General features: G+C 47.2%; 1 protein-coding gene across 3 annotated transcripts in view; it reads left to right on the forward strand.

Moving 5' to 3' along the window:
* Positions 1-20,217, forward strand: part of STAT2 (signal transducer and activator of transcription 2) — a 41,032-nt gene that overhangs the window by 17,240 nt on the left and 3,575 nt on the right. For all 3 annotated transcript variants that reach the window (XM_035103707.2, XM_060272041.1, XM_060272039.1), the window contains exons 9-22: positions 1,907-2,065; positions 2,164-2,256; positions 3,445-3,504; positions 3,643-3,663; positions 5,004-5,097; positions 7,110-7,169; positions 8,930-9,013; positions 9,353-9,451; positions 11,253-11,388; positions 12,999-13,048; positions 13,128-13,216; positions 15,545-15,684; positions 17,613-17,801; positions 19,768-19,825. In XM_035103707.2, coding sequence (XP_034959598.1) covers positions 1,907-2,065; positions 2,164-2,256; positions 3,445-3,504; positions 3,643-3,663; positions 5,004-5,097; positions 7,110-7,169; positions 8,930-9,013; positions 9,353-9,451; positions 11,253-11,388; positions 12,999-13,048; positions 13,128-13,216; positions 15,545-15,684; positions 17,613-17,801; positions 19,768-19,825 — 1,332 coding nt within the window. The remainder of the gene's footprint in view (positions 1-1,906; positions 2,066-2,163; positions 2,257-3,444; positions 3,505-3,642; positions 3,664-5,003; positions 5,098-7,109; positions 7,170-8,929; positions 9,014-9,352; positions 9,452-11,252; positions 11,389-12,998; positions 13,049-13,127; positions 13,217-15,544; positions 15,685-17,612; positions 17,802-19,767; positions 19,826-20,217) is intronic.

Below are 20,217 nucleotides of genomic sequence, written 5' to 3' on the forward strand. Positions count from 1 at the left end.
AAAAATAAATATATAAGTAAATAAGTTCCTGCCAACCTAGCAGTTCGAAAGCATGTCAAAATGCAAGTAGATAAATAGGAACCACTACAGCGGGAAGGTAAACGGTGTTTCCGTGTGTTGCTCTGGTTCGCCAGAAGCGGCTTAGTCATGCTGGCCACATGACCTGGAAGTTATACGCTGGCTCCCTTGGCCAATAATGCGAGATGAGCGCGCAACCCCAGAGTCGGTCACAATTGGACCTAATGATCAGGGGTCCCTTTACCTTTACCTAAGTAAGTAAGTAAGTAGAAGAGAGAGAGAGAGAGAGAGAGAGAGAGAGAGAGAGAGAGAGAGAGAGAGAGAGAGAGATTCACAAAGAAAAGAACTTCCAAGAACTTCATCTGTCCACTATATAAAAACAATATTCACTTCAAGCAATATAAGACATAGCAAAGCCACTTTCTAGAAACAAACATTACCTCCAACATTATCATTCCTCCTTGTTCTTTTTCACGCAAAACGTCTGAGGGGTTTCCAATCTTTTAACAAATGTTAACGATGACCTTTCTCTGATTAAGCATGTCAGTTTCGCCAACTCCACTGTCGGGAATAACGGGTCCTTCTGTCTTTGTGCATCGGAAACCTCCTGTGGTTTCTAGCAACTGGCAATAAAAAGCATGAGGCAGAGCGGAGCTACAGCACAACTCATTTAATGACCTCCCTTCATAGAAGTGTTCCTGTTATGTCTTTCTGTGAGTCACTGTTTTGGGATCCAGTATGGAAGTATGCCCAGTTCATTGACTCTGGGCCAGACACCGTTCCTGCAATTAGCAATTGTCAGGGGTTTTTTTGTTTTAAAGAGTAAAACGCAGATGTAGCTGGACTGATCAGGGGTGAAGGATTCACGATCCCTGCAGTGTTTTGTTTGGCCCTACACGGGATTGTATCCGACTCCTGTAGCCAATCGGAAGCCGCGGAAGCCCCATCAGATGTTTGGCTTCCAAAGAACGTTGGCAAACCGGAACACACACTTCCGGGTTTGCGGCATTCGGGAACCAAAACATTTGACTTGCAAGGCGTTTAAGATCCAAGATACGACTTTACTTGAGTTAACCCCATCCATTCATTTCAATAGGTCTTCTCTGACTGACATTGGATACAACCTGAAAGGGCTTTATTTGCAAGTGGGTATTTTTTTACCCTCTCGTGCTCTTAAAATGTTTGGCAGGGTGAAGCGTTCCTCTAAGGCAAGGAGAGTGGAGCAGTCCTTGCCTCTCTGGCCAAGGCAGCATCCTGTCTTCTTGCAAAGCCAAGATGGAAACTGAGGCCCAAGTCAACCTTCTCCAAACCTGGGACCTTCCCATATTTTTTATGGACTCCCAACCCAATGGTGAGGGGGATGATGGGAGTTGTAGTCCAGCAACATCTTTAGGGCAGTGTTTCCCAACCAGTGTGCCTCCAGATGTTTTGGGACTACAACTCCCATCATTCCTGACCACTGGTCTTGCTAGCTAGGGATGATGGGAGTTGTAGTCCCAAAACATCTGGAGGCACACTGGTTGGGAAACAATGCTTTAGGGAACCTGCCTTGGGATGTCTGGTCTAGTGGGCTCTATAAAATTATTACCAGCCTTGTTTCTCTTTCAGAAACTCCAAAGCAGGGTTTCCCAAACTTGGGCCTCCCAACGGCTTCTGGACTACAATTCCCACCATCCCTGACCTCTGGTCCTGCTAGGTAGGGATGATGGGAGTTGTAGTCCAAAAACGGCTGGAGACCCAAGTTTGGGAAGCCATATTCTAAAGGAAGAGGATTTTCTGGGCCTGGTGTGCTATTTGTATGTGGGTCCCAAAGAACTCTTTCCTCTCTGCAATAAGTCCGCCTGCACCTCCAGCCTGTGCTCCTGCTATCTGTTTTGCTTCACCGTAGGTTCACCGAGAGTGCTGAGAACCTCTTCTATTTGTTGCTTCTGCTTCGCACCCTGGAGGAGCTGCGCCAAAAGGTGTCCTACGAAGGAGATCCCTTGCGTGTCCAGTTGCCCCAGCAGGAGAAGCGGCTGAAAGAGCAAATTTCCTGTCTTTTGAAAAGGTGCCAAGAGGAAGGGAGGGCGCCCGTCGAATAAGGGGAGAGAAGGAGCGAGTAGGGAGAGATTGTGGATGCTGAAGATCTTTCTGCTTTCTCCCCAGTGCATTTGTGGTGGAGATTCAACCTTCCATGCCATTGCCCAACCGGCGGCCTCTGGTGCTGAGAACCAGCAACAAGTTCTCTGTCCGTGCCAGGTGAGGAGAGAGGTCCTTAATCCGGCAGTGGCCTCCAGGTGGCGGCCATTTTGGAATGAATTTAAAACCACTAGGCAGGGGTTGGGAACAGCTTGGGGCTCTTCCAGTTAGCATGGCCAGGGGGCAGAAGCAGTTCTAAGGCAATGCAGCCATTTCCACCGCACTGAGCTTAGGGGGCGCTGTGGTGCGTCGCAACTACGACCTAGTGAATTGAGCAGAACGGGAGGGAGGAATGGGGCGCCGAATTTTGGCCTTGCACGGGGCGTTCCTGAAATTTGAAAAGCCTGCCCTTGCCCAGCGCAGAGATGAATTGGACTTGGGAGGCCAGCAACATCTGGATGGCCACAGTTTCCACCATCCCTGATGGAAGAGGTGATTGGATCAGAGGCTTCCGCTTAGATAATAATAATAATAATAATAAAATTTTATTTATACCCCGCCCTCCCCAGTCAAAAACCGGGCTCAGGGCGGCTCACACCAACAGAATTACAATAAAACAAAAAACAATTAATTAAAATACAGATTAAAATACAGCATTAAAATTTAAAGTGCAGCCTCATTTCAAGTAGTCCATAAATCCAAGCCATGAGGGAGGAAAACACAGGGGTCAAGCTGAGTCTAACCCAAAGGCCAGGCGGAACAGCTCTGTCTTGCAGGCCCTGCGGAAAGATGACAAATCCCGCAGGGCCCTGGTCTCCTGGGAAAGAGCGTTCCACCAAGTTGGGGCCAGTACTGAAAAGGCCCTGGCCCTAGTAGAGGCCAATCTAGCCACCTTATGGCTCGGGATCTCCAGAATATTGTTGTTTGTGGACCTTAAGGTCCTCCGTGGGGCATACCAGGAGAGGCGGTCCCGTAGGTACGAGATGCACCCAAGAGACGTATTCAGCAAAGAACATTGCAATAAAAGCCATTGAATTTTAAAATGAGGGATCAGGCGAGATTTGGTCCAGGAAGGACAGAGGCATGCTGTCAGTGAGGGCTGGTAGTGGGGGAAAGGGGGGGTAAGGTCGCCAACAGCAGGTGGCGCCAAATCCCACTAATTCTACATTTGCTTCCATCCTGCTGGAAAAATGGAGATTTAAGGAGGAAACAGAGCCAGGCTCACACTTGCCCTCACGGATAGAACTCTGCTGCCTGCCACTTTCGATCTCGTGGGTTGTAACAAACTGTTGTTGCCACTTAATTCAGGCTCCTGGTGAAGCTCTTGGATCGAAACCACCCGATGGAGGTGAAGATTGAGATCGACCGGTGGGTTCCTCTTGGTGAAGTGCCAAGGGTTTTTTTGTTTTTGTTTTATACTCACAAGGGCAGGGCTATGGGGAGGAGGGCGTAGGGGCTGGGTCACCTTCCACTAAAAACTCTTTTCTTTTTCTTCATCTCTTGCAGGAACGCTGCTAATTTGGAAAGGTAAGCAACAGCTGTGGAAAGGCAACGGAAAATAGTGAGCCTTGCCCATTGGGAGGCTGGTGGTGGGGTACAAGTTCTGATTTGGTACCTACATGGCAGAGGAAGGGGCAGGCCTTTGCTTACCCAGCAACTTGGGCCCCCTCTTGCCATCTTTCTTAGTTGTGCAGCGGGCATATGCAAACCCTGCTTTCAGTCCTCTAAAAGTTTTGCTTTGTGTCAGAGGCTGTTGTTTCGACTACTCTAGAGTAACGGCGCTCCACATTCTTGTCCTTAGACAGTTTTATTTAGTGCAGTCTATTTACAGTGAAATGGGGGTGCAGAAACATGTCTGCTTAGTCCGAGCCAGAATCCGGGAATGGCGCGCCCCTCGTCTTCTTCCAGCATAAGAGTCTCGGGACGTCAAACCTCCTTCCCCGCCTTCTCCTGCGTAATTCCGGAACCGAAGGGAAAAGGGGCCTGCGTTCCATGTTTTCCTTCTCCCCCTTTTCCCCCTCTCTTTCTTCCTCCCTCATGTGTAGCAGGGGCTCTTCTGTGTTGCCGGAGCCCTGCATCCCTCTTCCTCCTTCCTCACTGGACCCCTCCCTCTCCCCGCTGGCATTGCTGCTATTGGAGGAGCTGCTCTTGATGATGGGAGGGGGATCTCTGTATTCCCTTCCCCTTACACTTTGATTCCAATCAGTGCATCTCCCATAACATCCTGCTGAAATCCCATAACTCTTCGTACCCCCCCCCCAAAAAAGTTCCAGGTTGTTGTTTATTTATCCTGCTTTTGTTGCACTGAAGTGTGGATGCCCCTCCGAACGGCAATCATGTAGAGGCATCATGGGACAACTAATGAAACTGGAATGGCGATTGGACAATCCAATGCAAATTGACCACAAACGTATTCTTGTTGCGTCGATAACATGTTGCAGAATATCTCTACAAAACACACACACACACCAGTTTGGAGATGGCGGTGTGAAATTTGCTTGCTTACACGGTAGGGGAATTGGCAGCACCGAGGTGTCTTCTGGGAAGTAGAAAAGACTGGATCTAAGGCATTGCTTATGAAAGCTGAACTCCAGAACTGGTGCACATGAACAGAAGCAGAAGGAAACATGGCAGCTGGAGTTGGAGGGCTGTAACTGGTGCCCAGGAGATTAGGGAGCTGTGATTTTTACAGGACATGCATGAGATGGGCTTCATACTCTGCTGTTTGAGCAGAATAGCTCAAACTCCACCTGACTATAAACTTGTTAGACTCTGGCCAGCTGGGAATGGCAAGCTTCCACAAATTACGTGTGTGTGTGAGAGAGAGCAAGAGAGCGCTTTTTAAAATCTATCCCTCTCATTTGTAGGTTTCGGAGGTTCAACATCTTGTCGTCAACCACCAAAACCATGGTGATGGACCGGCCCCAGGTGGAGGGGCTCATCTGTGACTTCAAGTACATTGTAAGGGCCTGGTGATGGGGGAGATGCAGAACTCCTGCAGCTCTGGGATGGGAATTGGTGTGTGTGTGCAGCTGTGGTGGAAGAAAGACTTGACAATTCAAGCCTTGAGCTCTGGGGTGAGCCACTGTGGCTCAAACCCCACCCACCTACCTAATTTTGTCCTGCTGCTGTGGTTGCCACACAATTCTGAACAAGGTGCGGCACAAAATATGAAGACATCTTGCCAGCTCTTTTTGAGACTTTCTTCCTCCATTCTATGTGGCTCGAACAATAAATGTGTTAGGGAGCGGGGTTATTGGGCCATTCTTGTTTTTATTTTTAATATGTATTTTGTGATTTTATATTGAGAACTGCCCTGAGATCTGCCGGTATATGGTGGTATGCAAATTTAATAAATAGTTGTTGTGGTAGTAGTAGTAGTAGTAATAATAATAATAAGAAGAAGAATAAATTTGACTTTCCCTACTCTAGCTCATGAGGCCTGGGAAAGAGCACTGTATTCCCCCATCTGGGACCTGCTAGGAGGCCTAAATATTTATGAAGAAGACTTGAGCCTAGTGAAGTGTCTTTCTGGGGCAGGGAGTGAGGAGGAACATAAAATGTATGGGCCTTGTTGTGTCTTTTTTAAGTACACGTGTGGAGCACACTGGAGAGATTAGTACTGGTGCCTCATTTCTTTCCCCACCCCCCTCCAAAAAATAAAATAAAACGAACAATGACACCCACCATACCTGCCAAGTTCCTCTCTGAAAAATAAGGGACTGGACCGGAAGTAGCGCGGCGGCCATTTTGGAACTGGGCAGAGCAGCATCAAAAGTCGCTTCTGAGCATGCTCCGCCCAGTTCCAAAATGGCCGCCACACCAGAATAAACCGGGGGGAAACAAAAACATCCATTTTTTTCGGCTGGGGACAGGAGGAAAAACGGGGGTTTCCCAGGGAAAACGGGAGACTTGGCAGCTATGACACCCACTGGCCTTACTCATAGGCAGGTTATGATTGAGCATCAAATGCGTGGTAGGAAGGACTTTTCCCTACCATCCTTTGGGCCTTGACAATCATTTGCTGTAGCTTCCCTCCTCTCCCCCTTTCATAATGATCATCCATTAGGCTACTCAGTGAGTCACTCTCTGTTCTTCTTCCTCCAAGCTTGCGACGCCCTTTGTGGTCTATGTTTGCACAAAGATGGATCTTCTTAGAGCAGGGGTAGGCAACCTAAGGCCGGGGGTCAGATGAGGCCCAATCGCCTTCTCAATCCAGCCCGTGGACAGTCCAGGAATCAGCGTGTTTTTACATGAGTAGAATGTGTCCTTTTATTTAAAATGTGTTTCTGTGTTATTTGTGGGGCACAGGAATTAGTTCATTCCCCCCTCAAAATATAGTCCGGCCCCCCACAAGGTCTGAGGGGCAGTGGACCGGCTCACGGCTGAAAAAGGTTGCTGGCCTCTGTTTTAGAGGCATGCATAGCTGCCAAGTACCCCGTTTTCCCTGGGAAACCCCCGTTTTTACTTACCTTTTCCCGGTGGTCCCCTGTATCACTTCGTCTCCCGTTTTTCTCTGTTATTTTCTCCTGCTGGTGGCCATTTTTGTCTTTCTGATTTGCCCTTCTATGGGCACCAAAAATGGCCGCCGCCGGCTTCAAAAGTCACATCTACGCATGTCCGGAAGTGCATAGACGCGACTTCCGGTGTCGGCGGCGGCCATTTTTGGTGCCTATAGATGGGCGGAGCGACACCGGAAGTTGCGTCGATGCACTTCCTGACATGCGTAGAAGAGACTTTCAAAGCCGCCGCCGGCCATTTTTGGTGCCCATAGAAGGGCAAAACGACACCGTAAGTTACTTCGATGCAACTTCCGGTGTCACACGGCTGCCGGTCCCGGATTCTGCAGTCCGGGACTTGGAAGGTAAGGAGGCATGAGAACAGCTTTGACTTCTGCCAGGGGGCGCCGCACGGTGTGATGGTGTGTGGTTGCTTCCAGCCCTGTAAACATGTGTTTCCTCTTCTCTTTGCAGATGCTGAAGGAGCAGAAAAACGCTTTGGGCAAAGGCAAGGGCGGCAAAGGGCTCGGTGAGGTGGGTTTGCCTTTCCCAAGGGTGGGTGGCTCAATGCAGCCGTGATGTGGCTCCTTCCTGGCCTCCCAGCAGTACTATTGCTGCTGCTTACAGGAGGAGCAGGCTTTGTAGGCACACCAACCCGATCCAATCAGTTTATTACGTCCATAGACCAGCAGTTTGAAAATGGCTTTAAAAAAATTATAAAAGCAAGAGACAATAGTTACAAGAACAAGCCTGAATAAAAATAGAGAGACTAGTGTCGCTAACCAACTCGGATTTTAGCTGCTACTGAAACAATCCAGTTGAACACTGGATTGTCATGTGTCTAAAATGCAAGATTTCATAAAGAAAATAATAATAATAATAGTAGTAGTAGTAGTAATAATAATAATAATAAATAATGCCTCTATAAGGCTTGCTGTCCTTGATTTATCACGATCTCCCTGCGGGTAATAGCCGATGCGTGGGACTCGAGTGGCACTGTGGGTTAAACCACAGAGCCTAGGGCTTGCTGATCGGAAGGTCAGAGGTTCGAATCCCCATGACGGAGTGAGCTCCCGTTATTCAGTCCCAGCTCCTGCCCACCTGGCAGTTCGAAAGCATGTCAAAGTGCAAAGTAGATAAATAGGTACTGCTCCGGTGGGAAGGTAAATGGCGTTTCCGTGCACTGCTCTGGTTTCGTCAGAAGCGGCTTAGTCATGCTGGCCACATGACCCGGAAGCTGTCTGCGGACAAACGCCGGCTCCCTCGGCCTATAGAGAGAGATGAGCATGCAACCCCAGAGTCGTCCGCGATGACCTTTACCTTTTAATAGCCGATGCACAGAATCGTGCTAGTGTGTAATCAGGGGGTTTCTATCTGATAACAGGCATTTTAAAGAGAAGGCCTCAGTTCTCCGCAGACTTGGGTACGATATTGCCATCTCTCAACCTGGGTTTTCCATTGACTGCTGGAAATCCAAGGCTCTTAGTCAGACATAGTACAGACAGAAAAGTGTTTTGTTTTTTTCAAGTTAAGTGTGCTCTGTCATTATTTCTTTTATTATATTCATCCATCACTTTCCACAGCAAGATGTCTCGAAGGGACTTTTGAATCCGTTACAACTTGATAATAAATTGAAAGCCAAATGCATAGGGGGGGGGGGAAATACAGCAAACACAATAAACTGACTTATTGTACTGTATTTCATGGCCTTTTTGGCACAGACACATCCAAGTACTTGGGAGTGTGTATAGTCGGTTGTTCCTAACCCCTTCAGCATTTGATGGATGGACTCTAGTCTACAGCAGTTCACAACCCAATAAATCTTTGAGGTTCCAAAATAATCTCTGTCTATATAACATAGGGACCCAGGTGGCGCTGTGGGTTAAACCACTGAGCCTAGGGCTTGCTGATCAGAAGGTCGGCGGTTCGAATCCCTGTGACGGGGTGAGCTCCCGTTGCTTGGTCCCAGCTCCTGCCAACCTAGCAGTTCGAAAGCATGTCAAAATGCAAGTAGATAAATAGGAACCGCTACAGCGGGAAGGTAAACGGCGTTTCCATGTGCTGCTCTGGTTTGCCAGAAGCGGCTTTGTCATGCTGGCCACATGACCTGGAAGCTATACGCCGGCTCCCTCGGCCAATAATGCGAGATGAGCGCGCAACCCCAGAGTCGGTCACGACTGGACCTAATGGTCAGGGGTCCCTTTACCTTTTATATAACATAACAGTCATGGGCAAACTCAACTAGGTGTGTGCCCCTTGCCTTTGCTCATTCTCATTCTCCCTCCCTCCCATAGGGATTGTTGCCTGTCACAGAGGAGCTCCACACCATCACTTTCATCCTGGACTATTGCTACCAAGATTTTACATGTCAGCTGCAGGTATGAGGACCTCACTTGATGAAGTTCGGAGTGCTAGGTAGTGGCTGAATGCCGTCCTCTTGCTGGCCAGGTTGCTTGAAGCGAGCCAACAGCAGGTGGGAAACTGCCTCTACCTCTATTTTTGTCACAAGATGGCACTGAGAGGAGATTGGGAAGAAGGGAGCTCCATTAGGCCCACTTGTCAACTGCCTTGCTCGTGGTTTTGCCTCAGCGTGTGAATACTGGTCAAGGAGAGAGCAGAATTTGTCATACGGGGACCATGGCCTTTTGAATTTGGCCCAGGGTATGGGGTCTGCATTTATTCCTGCTCTTTCAAGATTTGTGATCTTTCTCCCTTAGACATCCACTCTGCCAGTGGTGGTCATCTCTAATACCAACCAGATGTCCAGTGCTTGGGCCTCTATCTTATGGTGCCTCATGTTCAGTCCAAACCCAACGGTAAGAAACATACTACATCTCTCTCTCTTTTTGGAAGCCCTCTCTGTGGGATAAGGTTGACCCCCTAGCCAGAAAGCATTTTGTTTCATTTCACTTTTAATTTGTATACCGCCTTTTAAAATTATTATACATAAGGTGGGTCACAAGTTGAGGAAACAACAAAATATACAACAAAGATCATAGACCTTATAACAATCTGATCCAATACAAAAAAATCATAATAAAAGTATAACTTTGAAGTAAACGACTTATGTCAAGCAAAGTAATATTCAACAATCCATTCAAATACAGAGTAAAATTATATCACCTGAGGCCCTTCTTTGTGTGCCTTCTCAGCGTGAGCTTCCGGAAGGTGGCAACATGAGAACAGGGCCTTTTCTGAAGTGGCTCCCCATTTGTGAAATGCTTTCCCTAGGAAGGTCTGGTTGGTGCCTTCATTATACACCTTTAGGCGCCAGGCAAAAACGTTCCTCTTACCTTTGGTTGATTTGATTGACATCCTGTGCCCTTTTAAAATGTTTGTTGGGGGTGGTGGTGTTATTGGGTTGCATAGCTGCCAAGTCTCCCGTTTTCCCCGGGAAATCCCCATTTTTCCAGCTGTCCCCATTTTTTTGTTTTTTCCCGGTTTATTCTGGCGCGGTGGCCATTTTGGAATTGGGCGGAGCATGCTCAGAAGCGACTATTGATGCTGCTCTGCCCAGTTCCAAATGGCTGCAGCGCGACTTCTGGTGCGGCGGCCATTTTGGAACTGGGCACAGTAGCATCAAAAGTCGGTTCTGAGCACGCTCCGCCCAGTTCCAAAATGGCCACCACGCTACTTTCGGTCCGGTCCCTTATTTTTCAGAGAGAAACTTGGCAGGTATGTTGGGTTGTTGTTTTTATTTTGAAGGAGAAGAAGAAGGAGAAGAAGAAGAGTTTGGATTTGATATCCAGCTTTGATTATGTACTTTGTGGTTTTATATTCCGATTTTATTCTGTGAACCACTCTGACACCTGCAGGTACAGGGTGGTATATAAAGAATAAGAATAAATAGAGCAGCAAATAATAATTTGATTCGGAATTGCAGTATGGAAACTGTTGTCACTTCGATGTGGACACCTTGCCCATGTTTTGCCTGTAGCGACCCCTCAGTTCAGAAGATGGCAGATAATACCGCCACACACACCTTGAGCATGCTTCAGAGGATACCCGGAGACACCCCCTGGAGAAACAACCACTAACTTTGGCGCTGGTCGCCTTTTATTGTATTTTTCCGTCTATAAAATGCCCCCCTGTATAAGACTCAGATTTAAGAAAAGGGGGGGTGTATCCGTGTATAAGACACCCCCTAATTTTCGACATTATTTTTTTAGGAAAAAACCTTGTCTTATACACAGAAAAATACGGTATTTCCGTACTCCATTCCGTGTGTGTGCTGCGCAGGGCACGTGCCTGCAGCAGTCTTGCACATGTGTCGACCCGTGACTTGTCTCCCCACAGGCAACCTGCTCTTCCTACACGAAAGTCGCTTCTGTGTGGACAACATGGTGCTCTCCCAGATGTTGTTGGACTCCAAATCCCAGCAGCCTCAGCCCCGTGGCGAACAACGGGTCTGGGATGAAGGGGACTGCAACACCTGCAGGGCTCCATGTTGGGTTTTTGTAACTCTTGCGACATTGTCCCGGTTAGCTTCGTATCCAAAGGTTTTGATCGTCCCAGATTTCCCTCCAACCTCATGCCCTGTGTCCCGCCTGTTTCCTATATTGGTCTCGCCCGGCTCACTGTGTGTGTTTTCCCTCTCCCCTCCTGTCTTTCTCTCAGAACCAGCCATTCTTCTGCAATCCACCTGCTGCCACCTGGGACCAGCTGTCCCCTGTCCTGAGCTGGCAATTCTTGGCTGCTACTGACCGCGGCCTAAACACAGATCAACTCAAGATGCTGAGAGAGAAGCTCTGTGGTAATGGGGGAGTCTGGTAATGCGGGGCCAGTGTAGTGCAATGGTTCAATTTGTTTTGGATTTTCAGAACTCCACCATTTAGGACTGTGCGATATATTGATATATTGCCAAAACCAGTTTGAACTCCATATCATGAACATGATCACCATCGCTTTTAATTTGTATACAGTCTTTCGATCGTAGAATACCCAAGCCCTAAATGGCCTCGGTCCAGTATACCTGAAGGAGCGTCTCCACCTCCATCGTTCTGCCCGGACACTGAGGTCCAGCACCGAGGGCCTTCTGGTGGTTCCCTCATTGCGAGAAGCCAAGTTGCAGGGAACTAGACAGAGGGCCTTCTCGGTAGTGGCGCCTGCCCTGTGGAACGCCCTCCCATCAGATGTCAAAGAGAAAAACAACTACCAGACTTTTAGAAGACATCTGAAGGCAGCCCTGTTTAGGGAGGCTTTTAATGTTTAATAGATCACTGTGTTTTATTTTTGTGTTGGAGCCGCCGAGAGTGGCTGGGAAAACCCAGCCAGATGGGCGGAGTATAAATATATTATTATTATTATTATTATTATTATTATTATTATTATTATTATTATTATTATTTTATTATAAGGCAGTTTACAGGCTGAAGAAACAAAGAATGAACACCTTAAAACAATCAAATGCAATACAAAAATGTGATAATAAAACATAACTTTAAAATAAGAAACCTACATCAAGTCCTTTAGAGCAAAAGCCATTTTAAATGGGGGGGGGAATACAGTGGTTCCTTGGTTCTCAAACTTAATCCGTTCCAGAAGTTCATTCCAAAAGCAAAGCGTTCCAAAACCAAGAAGGTGTGCTTTTCCATAGAAAGTAATGCAAAACAAATTAATCCGTTTCAGACTTTTAAAAACAACCCCTAAAACTGCAATTTAACATGAATGTTATTATCTACCGAGACCATTGATCCATAAAATGAAAGCAATAATCAATGGACTGTATTATAAAATAAATAAGACAGTATTGTAGATGATAACAATTTTTTTTTAAATCTTACCTGCACTGATGATAGTCATTGTTTGGATGGGGGTGGGGCTTTTATCCATTTCCACAGTCACACAATCAATCAATCAGTAGCCGAACTGGGTTCCACACAGTCACAAAAACAAATGAATTGAAAAAGCCTCAAAAACAAAAACGCAAAATAGATAGCAAAAACAAAAGCGCCAAACTGAATCTGTTCCAGAAGTCCGTTTGACTTCCGAAATGTTCGGAAACCAAGGCGCAGCTTCTGACTGGTGCAGGCGCCCCGGAAGCAATAGCCGACAACCACTTCAGACATTCAGCTTCTGAAAAATGTTGGAAAACCGGAACACTTCTGGGTTTTCGGTGTTTGGGAACCAAGGCATTTGAGAGCCAAGGTACCACTTTCCATCAGTGACCGTGAATGTAGACCCAGGGTTGGTGATAGCTACTCCAGATAGAATAACAGAGTGTTATCTTCCATTCCCTCAAGTCCATAAAGTGGAAGTAAGGGGGTGGGGGTGCCAAAGAAGGGTCAACTAACAGGCCTCACCCCTCCCATTTCTGTCAAAACAATTATGGAGCTCACTCCTTGCCTTTTCTTTCCACCAAAGGACCAAATGCAACGCCACAGAGCACAGTCACCTGGGCACAGTTTGCCAAGGTAAGCGCCGCCCCGCCTCATCCTGCTGCTTACCGAAGCGCTTTCCCTGTTCTTATTTCCTCTCCCCTGTTCCCCACAGCCTACTTCGTACCTTTTCTCCTTCTGGACCTGGATTGATGGGATCTTGCTCCTGATTAAGGAACACCTCCTGCAACTCTGGAAGAACGAGTAAGGAGAGGGGTGGGGAAGAAGAGGGGGGAATGCGGCTTCTTCCTTCGCAAATAGCAGAACTCAAGGAGTCGCACAAAGCCTTTAATGGCAACGGCCCCAGGAGGGCGCTGTTTGCTAGGGGGAGTTTTGCCTGTCTCCACCACTCGTTGCAAAAGCCACCTGAGTTCTTTGCAAATACAGTGGTACCTCGCAAGACGAATGCCCTGCAAGACGAATTTTTCACTAGACGAATGCGTTTTGCAATCTGAGGTTGACTCGCAAGGCGAAGCTGTTGTCAAGCTGTCTATGGCCGCGCTTTGCAAGATGAAGCCGTCCAACAGCTGACCCGCGGTACAGTTGATACAGAAGGCAAAGGAAGATCAGCTGTAGCGCGGGTCAGCTGATCTTCCTTTGCATTCTTTCCGCGCTACAGCTGGTTCCCCTTTGTGCCGGTTGCCACTCACAGCGGAACACAAACTTCCCGCGCTGACAGTTGATCTTCCTTTGCCTTCTTCCCGAGCAAGTGCTTTGGCTTGGGGGACTGGCGGCGGCAGCGGCGCTTGCTCGCTTGGCTCGGGGAAGGCAGGCAGGCGCAGCGCTTGGCTTGAGGGACTGACGGCAGCAGCGGTGCTTGGCTCGGGGAAGGCAGACAGGCAGGCGGCAGCAGCCCCGGAGCCAAAGCGCAGCGGGCGCTGCTTGCCAGGGCTGTTGCCGCCTGCCTGCCTGCCTTCCCCGAGCCAAGCGAGCAAGCGCCGCCGCTGCCAGTCCCCCGGAGCCCATAGGAACGCATTGATTAAGTTTCAATGCTTTCCTATGGGAAACCGTGACTCGCAAGACTAATTTTTCGTAGGACGAATTGGCTCCTGGAACGAATTAAATTCGTCTTGCGAGGTACCAGTGTACGGTACTCCAAACCCCCTTTCATAGAATCATAGTTGTAGAGTTGGAAGACATTGTCTTGTCAAATGCAGGATGGTTCTTTTCAAATTAGATACGGAAGCAATACAAGCGCAAGTGGGTGAGAAAATTACAGATTTTATTCCAAGCACCAAGCAGTATATACATTACCAAGCTTTAGTCTGCCACGGGGAAGAACTGAAGACATGTGACTCCCCAGGTAGCCTTTGATGCACAGCTCTACGGCCAACAGACTGTGCCAAACTCCCCAAAACTAGGTATTTTATAGATGCTGGCTCAGCTATGAGCCACCCTGGCCTACATCAAAGTCACATACTGGCCAGTGGATGTTTTTAGCCATTGACCACCAGAGCACACACCAAAGGCCAACCATCAAAGACTTTTTACAATGGATAGAGAAAGTAATAAAACAGAGATAACCAGAGCTAGGAAGAGTTGGCCATGTCAGATCACTATCTCCTCATACAATAATCTTCCAGAATAATTATCCCATACAGACATCACACGGGTTACCTAGTCGTAACTCCATGCAATGCAGGAATATTTTTGCCCAACAAGGGGGTCAAACCCACAACCCTGAGATTAATCATGCTCTACTGACGGAGCTATTTTGAGGGGCCTTGCAAATCCTTGCAAGGACTGACTGCGGAACCGAGATATTAGGTTGCTCTCCTTCTCTGCCGGTGCCTCTCCTGCCTTCGCAAGCAAGTCTCGCCGCCCCTGACCTTTGAGAAGGGGGGGGTTCAGAGACACTGAGAAGGAGCCACAGCTCACTACTGCAAACAGGCCAGCCATTAGAGAAGCGAGGTTACAGGGAACAAGGCACAGGGCCTTCTTAGTAGTGGCACCCGCCCTGTGGAATGCCCTCCCATCAGATGTCAAGGAAATAAACAACTATCTGACTTTTAGAAGGCATCTGAAGGCAGCCCTGTTTAGGGAAGTTTTTAGTGTTTGATGTTTTAATATGTTAAGATGTAAGCTGTGAGCCACCCAGAGTACCTGGTTCGGAAACCCAGCTAGATGGGGCAAGGTATAAATAAATAAAATATTATTATTATTAATTTTATTACATCCAAAATGCTGTATGTTCAAGCCCCAGTATATCCAGGTAGGGTGGCAAATATCCCCTGCTTGAAATGTCTGAGAGCTTCTGCTAGCTCAATTCTGCGACATGCAGCAGACAGGATCTTAGCTTCTGCAGAATGCCCTATTATTAACCTGCTGCCTGGGGCCTCAATTGAGTAAATTCCTTGTCCTTGTGACTCAGGGAAGGGGGCTGCAGGAAGAGATAAGAATAAGTAATTTTATTATTTGTACCCCACCCGCCTGATGTGTGGCTACAGTTGTCGGGAGGGTGTTATGGCAGCGCAATGGTGGCAGCTGTGCGACCTCAATATTTCTCCTCTTCTCACCTGCATCACATCCTAGTCTCATCATGGGGTTCGTGAGCCGCAAGCGGGAGAGGAGTTTGCTGAAGAAGAAGAGGGCAGGCACCTTCCTGCTGCGCTTCAGTGAGAGCACCGCAAATGGGGGCATCACGTTTACCTGGGTGGACTTCGACGACACAGGTTATTTCCTGGCATTCTCTTCCTTGCCTTGCTTTGTGTGTTTTTCTGCTGGTTTTTCCCCCTTCTTCTTCGTGTGTGTGTGTGTGTGTGTGTGTGTGTTTAAAACAATTTTGCTGATGCTTCATTGTATTTTTTAACTTATTCTCTGATTAGAGATGTGAATGCCTTTTTTAAAAAATCCGTGCAAATGGGGTGGAATTAGGGGAACAGTTGTCCCTGTGACAACTTTGCCTTGCTTAGAGGGGGAAATCTAAGTATGATTTCTGTGCAGCTGTTAGAGAGTTTTTTCTCCTTACTTCCCTCTGCCATGTTAAGCTAGAGAGTTAGTGCCCCTTTGTGTCAGAACACAGAAAATTTATGGTTTTTAGGCTTGTGGCAAATCCATTTCCTTTAATTAGTATAACTTAATCAAGCATTTGGACAAGAAGATAAGCAAGGTTAAAAACAGCATACAGTGCAAGCTAAGATTACAAATTTAAAGTATTGATTATTGATGCAGAGCTGGGAAATGCTAATTAGATCAAGCAAGTCTAGGCTGTCTCTGAAAGACATCACAAAAATCGAAAGAAGCCTTTTATTTTCATTTTTTACCATTTTAACTGGGTTGCACTGGGGTAAGGGAAATCAGCTATAGGGCCGGTTCCTGTGCCCCTGGAACCAGCAAAAACAGGTGCAGATGTGGGAATATTTGCCACCAGCCCCACATTTTCAGGGAGTTTTCCCCCCAGGCTTTCCATCAGATTAGCCCTGATAAGTGTGTATGAGGACTAGGGATGGACAAACCCATTGCAGTTCAGTCCCAGGTCTACACGGGGGCAGAACTAAGTCCATCTCCTTCTGCTTTCCTGCAGATTTGAAAGTGAAAATCCTTTAAAAACAAATTATTATTATTATTTTTTAAGTACTTACGAGGTGGTCCAAATAAATAAAAAGAATTTCCAAAATGAGGTATTGATACACCCTCCCATTTTTGTCCATCCTTCTGAACTCTCCTCATGTGTTTGGTGCAGTGCCAGATTTACCTATAAGCTACACAAGCTGTAACTTAGGGCCCCACCCTCTTGGGGGCCCCCAAAAAAAATTAAAGGAAAAAAACCTGGATGTATTAATATTCTTAATTGTATTTCAGTTCAACAATTACTTTGATAAAATACATATTTTGTTACGTGCAAATGGCTTTAGATACCTATTAGGTCCATAAATTACCATATTGCATATATTCAACACAGCGACAGTTTGTTGTTGACAAAGGACAGCTGGACATATAAAGGGCCCCATTACCTTCAGTAGCTTAGGGCCTCCTCAAACCTAAATCCGGCCCTAGTCTGGTGAGATGTAGGCAGCCAATTTTAATTCTAAGCCTGCCTGTCTGTTTTATTTAACTTTTATATAGCTGTCATTCAATAAATATTCCCTTGGTTGCTTGTTAGAAAACAATGACTTTAAAACAACAACAACCAGAAACCCAGTACAGAATCTTTATAATCGTCAACGAACACTGGAAGAAAAGGCGGTGGGAATTCTTACAACAGAGATAGGCGAAGAAGAAGAGTTTGGATTTGATATCCCGCTTTATCACTACCCGAAGGAGTCTCAAAGCAGCTAACATTCTCCTTTCCGTTCCTCTCCCACAACAAACACTCTGTGAGGTGAGTGGGGCTGAGAGACTTCAGAGAAGTGTGACTAGTCCAAGATCACCCAGCAGCTGCAGGTGGAGGAGCGGAGACGCGAACCCGGTTCCCCAGATTACGAGTCTATCGCTCTTAACCACTACACCACACTGGCCCTCTAAGAAGAATTTACGTATTTAAAATGCAGTTTAGAAAAAGTTTGCATGAACAAAACTTAACTCCACCACACACTGGAAAGGCTTTTAAGAGGCCTCTGGCTTCTCTGCCTCTTTGACTGTGTGGTTCTAACCTCTGCAGGTTCCCCCAAGTTCCAGTCTGTGGAGCCCTACACCTGCTCCGAGCTAAAGTACTTGGCGCTGCCAGACATCATCCATGACTATCATTTCCTGGCTGTGGAGGAAAAAACTGAAAATCCACTGAAGTACCTCTATCCTGACACGCCCCGGGATGCAGCTTTTTCTCCTTACTATAGTGAACGCCGGGAAGGTATTCCTGCCTGCCAGATTCTCATGGGGTTCCCTCTTTCGTGACTCTCTTCTATGCCCTGAATTGCAGGGCATTTGGATGTCTTGCATTTTCACGTTTATGGGCCCGGCTTATATATATTCTGTATTTCTGTAATTTTTGCCGTGCGGAATTCAGCCTCTTCAGGTGATGATGATGACGACGACGACGATTTATTGAATTTAGATACCGCCCTATACCCAGGGGTCTCAGGGATAAGATAGAAAACCACAAAATACATAATAAAAGTTAAAACAACAACACAATAACATGTCCACACAACATCAGATCCATCAGATCAACATACCTGCTAAGTTGCTGTCAGAGAAATAAGGGACCGGGCCGGAAATAGCAGACCGGAAGTAGCGCTGTCGCCATTTTGGAACTGGGCGGAGCATGCTCAGAAGTGACTTTTGATGCTGCTTTGTCCAGTTCCAAAATGGGCTGCACTGCAGAAGTCGCACTGCAGCCATTTTGGAACTGGGCAGAGCAGCATCAAAAGTCGCTTCTGAGCATGCTCCGCCCAGTTCCAAAATGGCCGCCACGCCAGAATAAACCGTGGAAAAACAAAAAAATCCGTTTTTTCAGCTAGGAACAGCTGGAAAAACGGGGATTTCCCGGGGAGAACAGGAGACTTGGCAGCTATGGATCAACCAAAGGCCTAAAGGTGTATAATGAAGGCGCCAGCCAAACCTCCCCAGGGAGAGCATTCCGCAAGTGGGGAGCCACTGCAGAGAAGGCCTGTTCTTGTGTTGTTGTCCTCCGGACCTCTCGAGGAGGAGGCACGCAAAGAAGGGCCTCAGAAGATGATCTCAGGGTCCAGGTAGGTTCATGTGGGAAGAAGCAGTCCTTGAGGTATTGGGGCCCTGAACTGCAGAGAACTTGATTGCTGGTGAGGTGAGGTGAGGTTTTGAAACAAATTTTGGAGCTTTTATGGCTGCCATGATGATGGTGATGGTGATGATCAGGCTTCTTTTCAGCCGGATCTCACCAGGTGTCAGTTCTGGCACATTTCAGGTGGGTGCCATTGCCATAATAAGAGATAAGGGAAGCGTTCATGGTGAATTCCGGCACCTCTTTTTCTAGGAAAAAAAAAAGCACCGACGATAACTATGGTAAACTTTATAAGTTGCAATCTATGTCATAGAACTTAACACAGAGTAACATAATTTACAACAAAAAGAAGAAAAAGCCAGGTCCTCTGCTCTGAGGAGTTTACTTTCTAAGGGTGAAGACAGATAATTACAGTGGTACCTCGGTTTAAGTACACAATTGGTTCCGGAAGTCTGTACTTAACCTGAAGCAAACTTTCCCAACTGAAAGTAATGGAAAGTGGATTAATCCGTTCCAGACAGGTCCGCGGAACTTGCAGCAAATTTTTTCAGCTGTGGTGTGGGCCTGGCTTAGTCTCAAATTTGGACATGCACACCAGCAAGTTGAAGGTTAACTCAGCTGTTCGCCATGCCCCCATACTTCAAGTAGGCTGCCTGCTTTTATTTTGGGGAAATAAAGAAAGGAATGTTTTACATGAAGGCTTACCTACTTATTTGCCATTATAGACTTCTCCATGGGTTGGGGTGAAGGGAGCAAGGTTCATTGGTCAGATCATCAGGGGAAGGCCAATCGGTGCTGCTGGCTTCTGCTTCACACTTGCCAACCGCCTGCCCCCGAGCTTGTCTCTTGAGAATTAAAATACATTTGGATATGTCTCAAAAACTTCAAAGTAAATTATATATAAAAAGGTGCTCATTTGAATATCAGCAAGACAGATTTCCAGATCTCTTCCCAAGCATAGAATTTGAGTCACATTTGTACAAACTTCAGGCACTCTCTGAATGCAGAATCTACTGAGGTGTGCTGAGCTCAGTGCTGTCTTCCTTGCTTTGGTTGGGAGGGGTCCGATCCTGCTTCTAGCTCCCTTACACACCCTGTTTTCTTTCCTTCCCAGCGGACCTGCCGGAAGAGAGGCGCTACTTGAACCGCCGTCTGATCAGAGTCTCTTCTCAGTGAGTTGTGCCATCTCATCCCATGTCAGCCTCTTCGAGAGCTTGCTTGTCATGCCAGATCTGATCACATCTCTTGCAATTTCTGAGCCTATTGGGGACACCAGCAATTTGGGGGCTGCCCTGCATGCTTAATCCCCTGGGCTGGGGTTGTGGGGAGAAAACATCCTAGGCTCCCCCCATCTACAGTGGGCCACTTTGACCTGACGTTTCTATGAAGTCAGCTGACTCCAAGCACTAAGGGAACTCCTTATTGTAGCTGATCCTCAGAGGACCAGCTCTAACCACCAATCAGCTGATTATTGGTGATGTCACATAGAACGTCAGGTGTAAGGCAGGTGGGTGTGGCTTGGGGAAAACACCCTGATGGGTCAAATTGGGACATCTGGTAGGCC

This window comes from Zootoca vivipara, chromosome 2, assembly GCF_963506605.1.
Source record: "Zootoca vivipara chromosome 2, rZooViv1.1, whole genome shotgun sequence".
Lineage (NCBI taxonomy): Eukaryota > Metazoa > Chordata > Lepidosauria > Squamata > Lacertidae > Zootoca > Zootoca vivipara.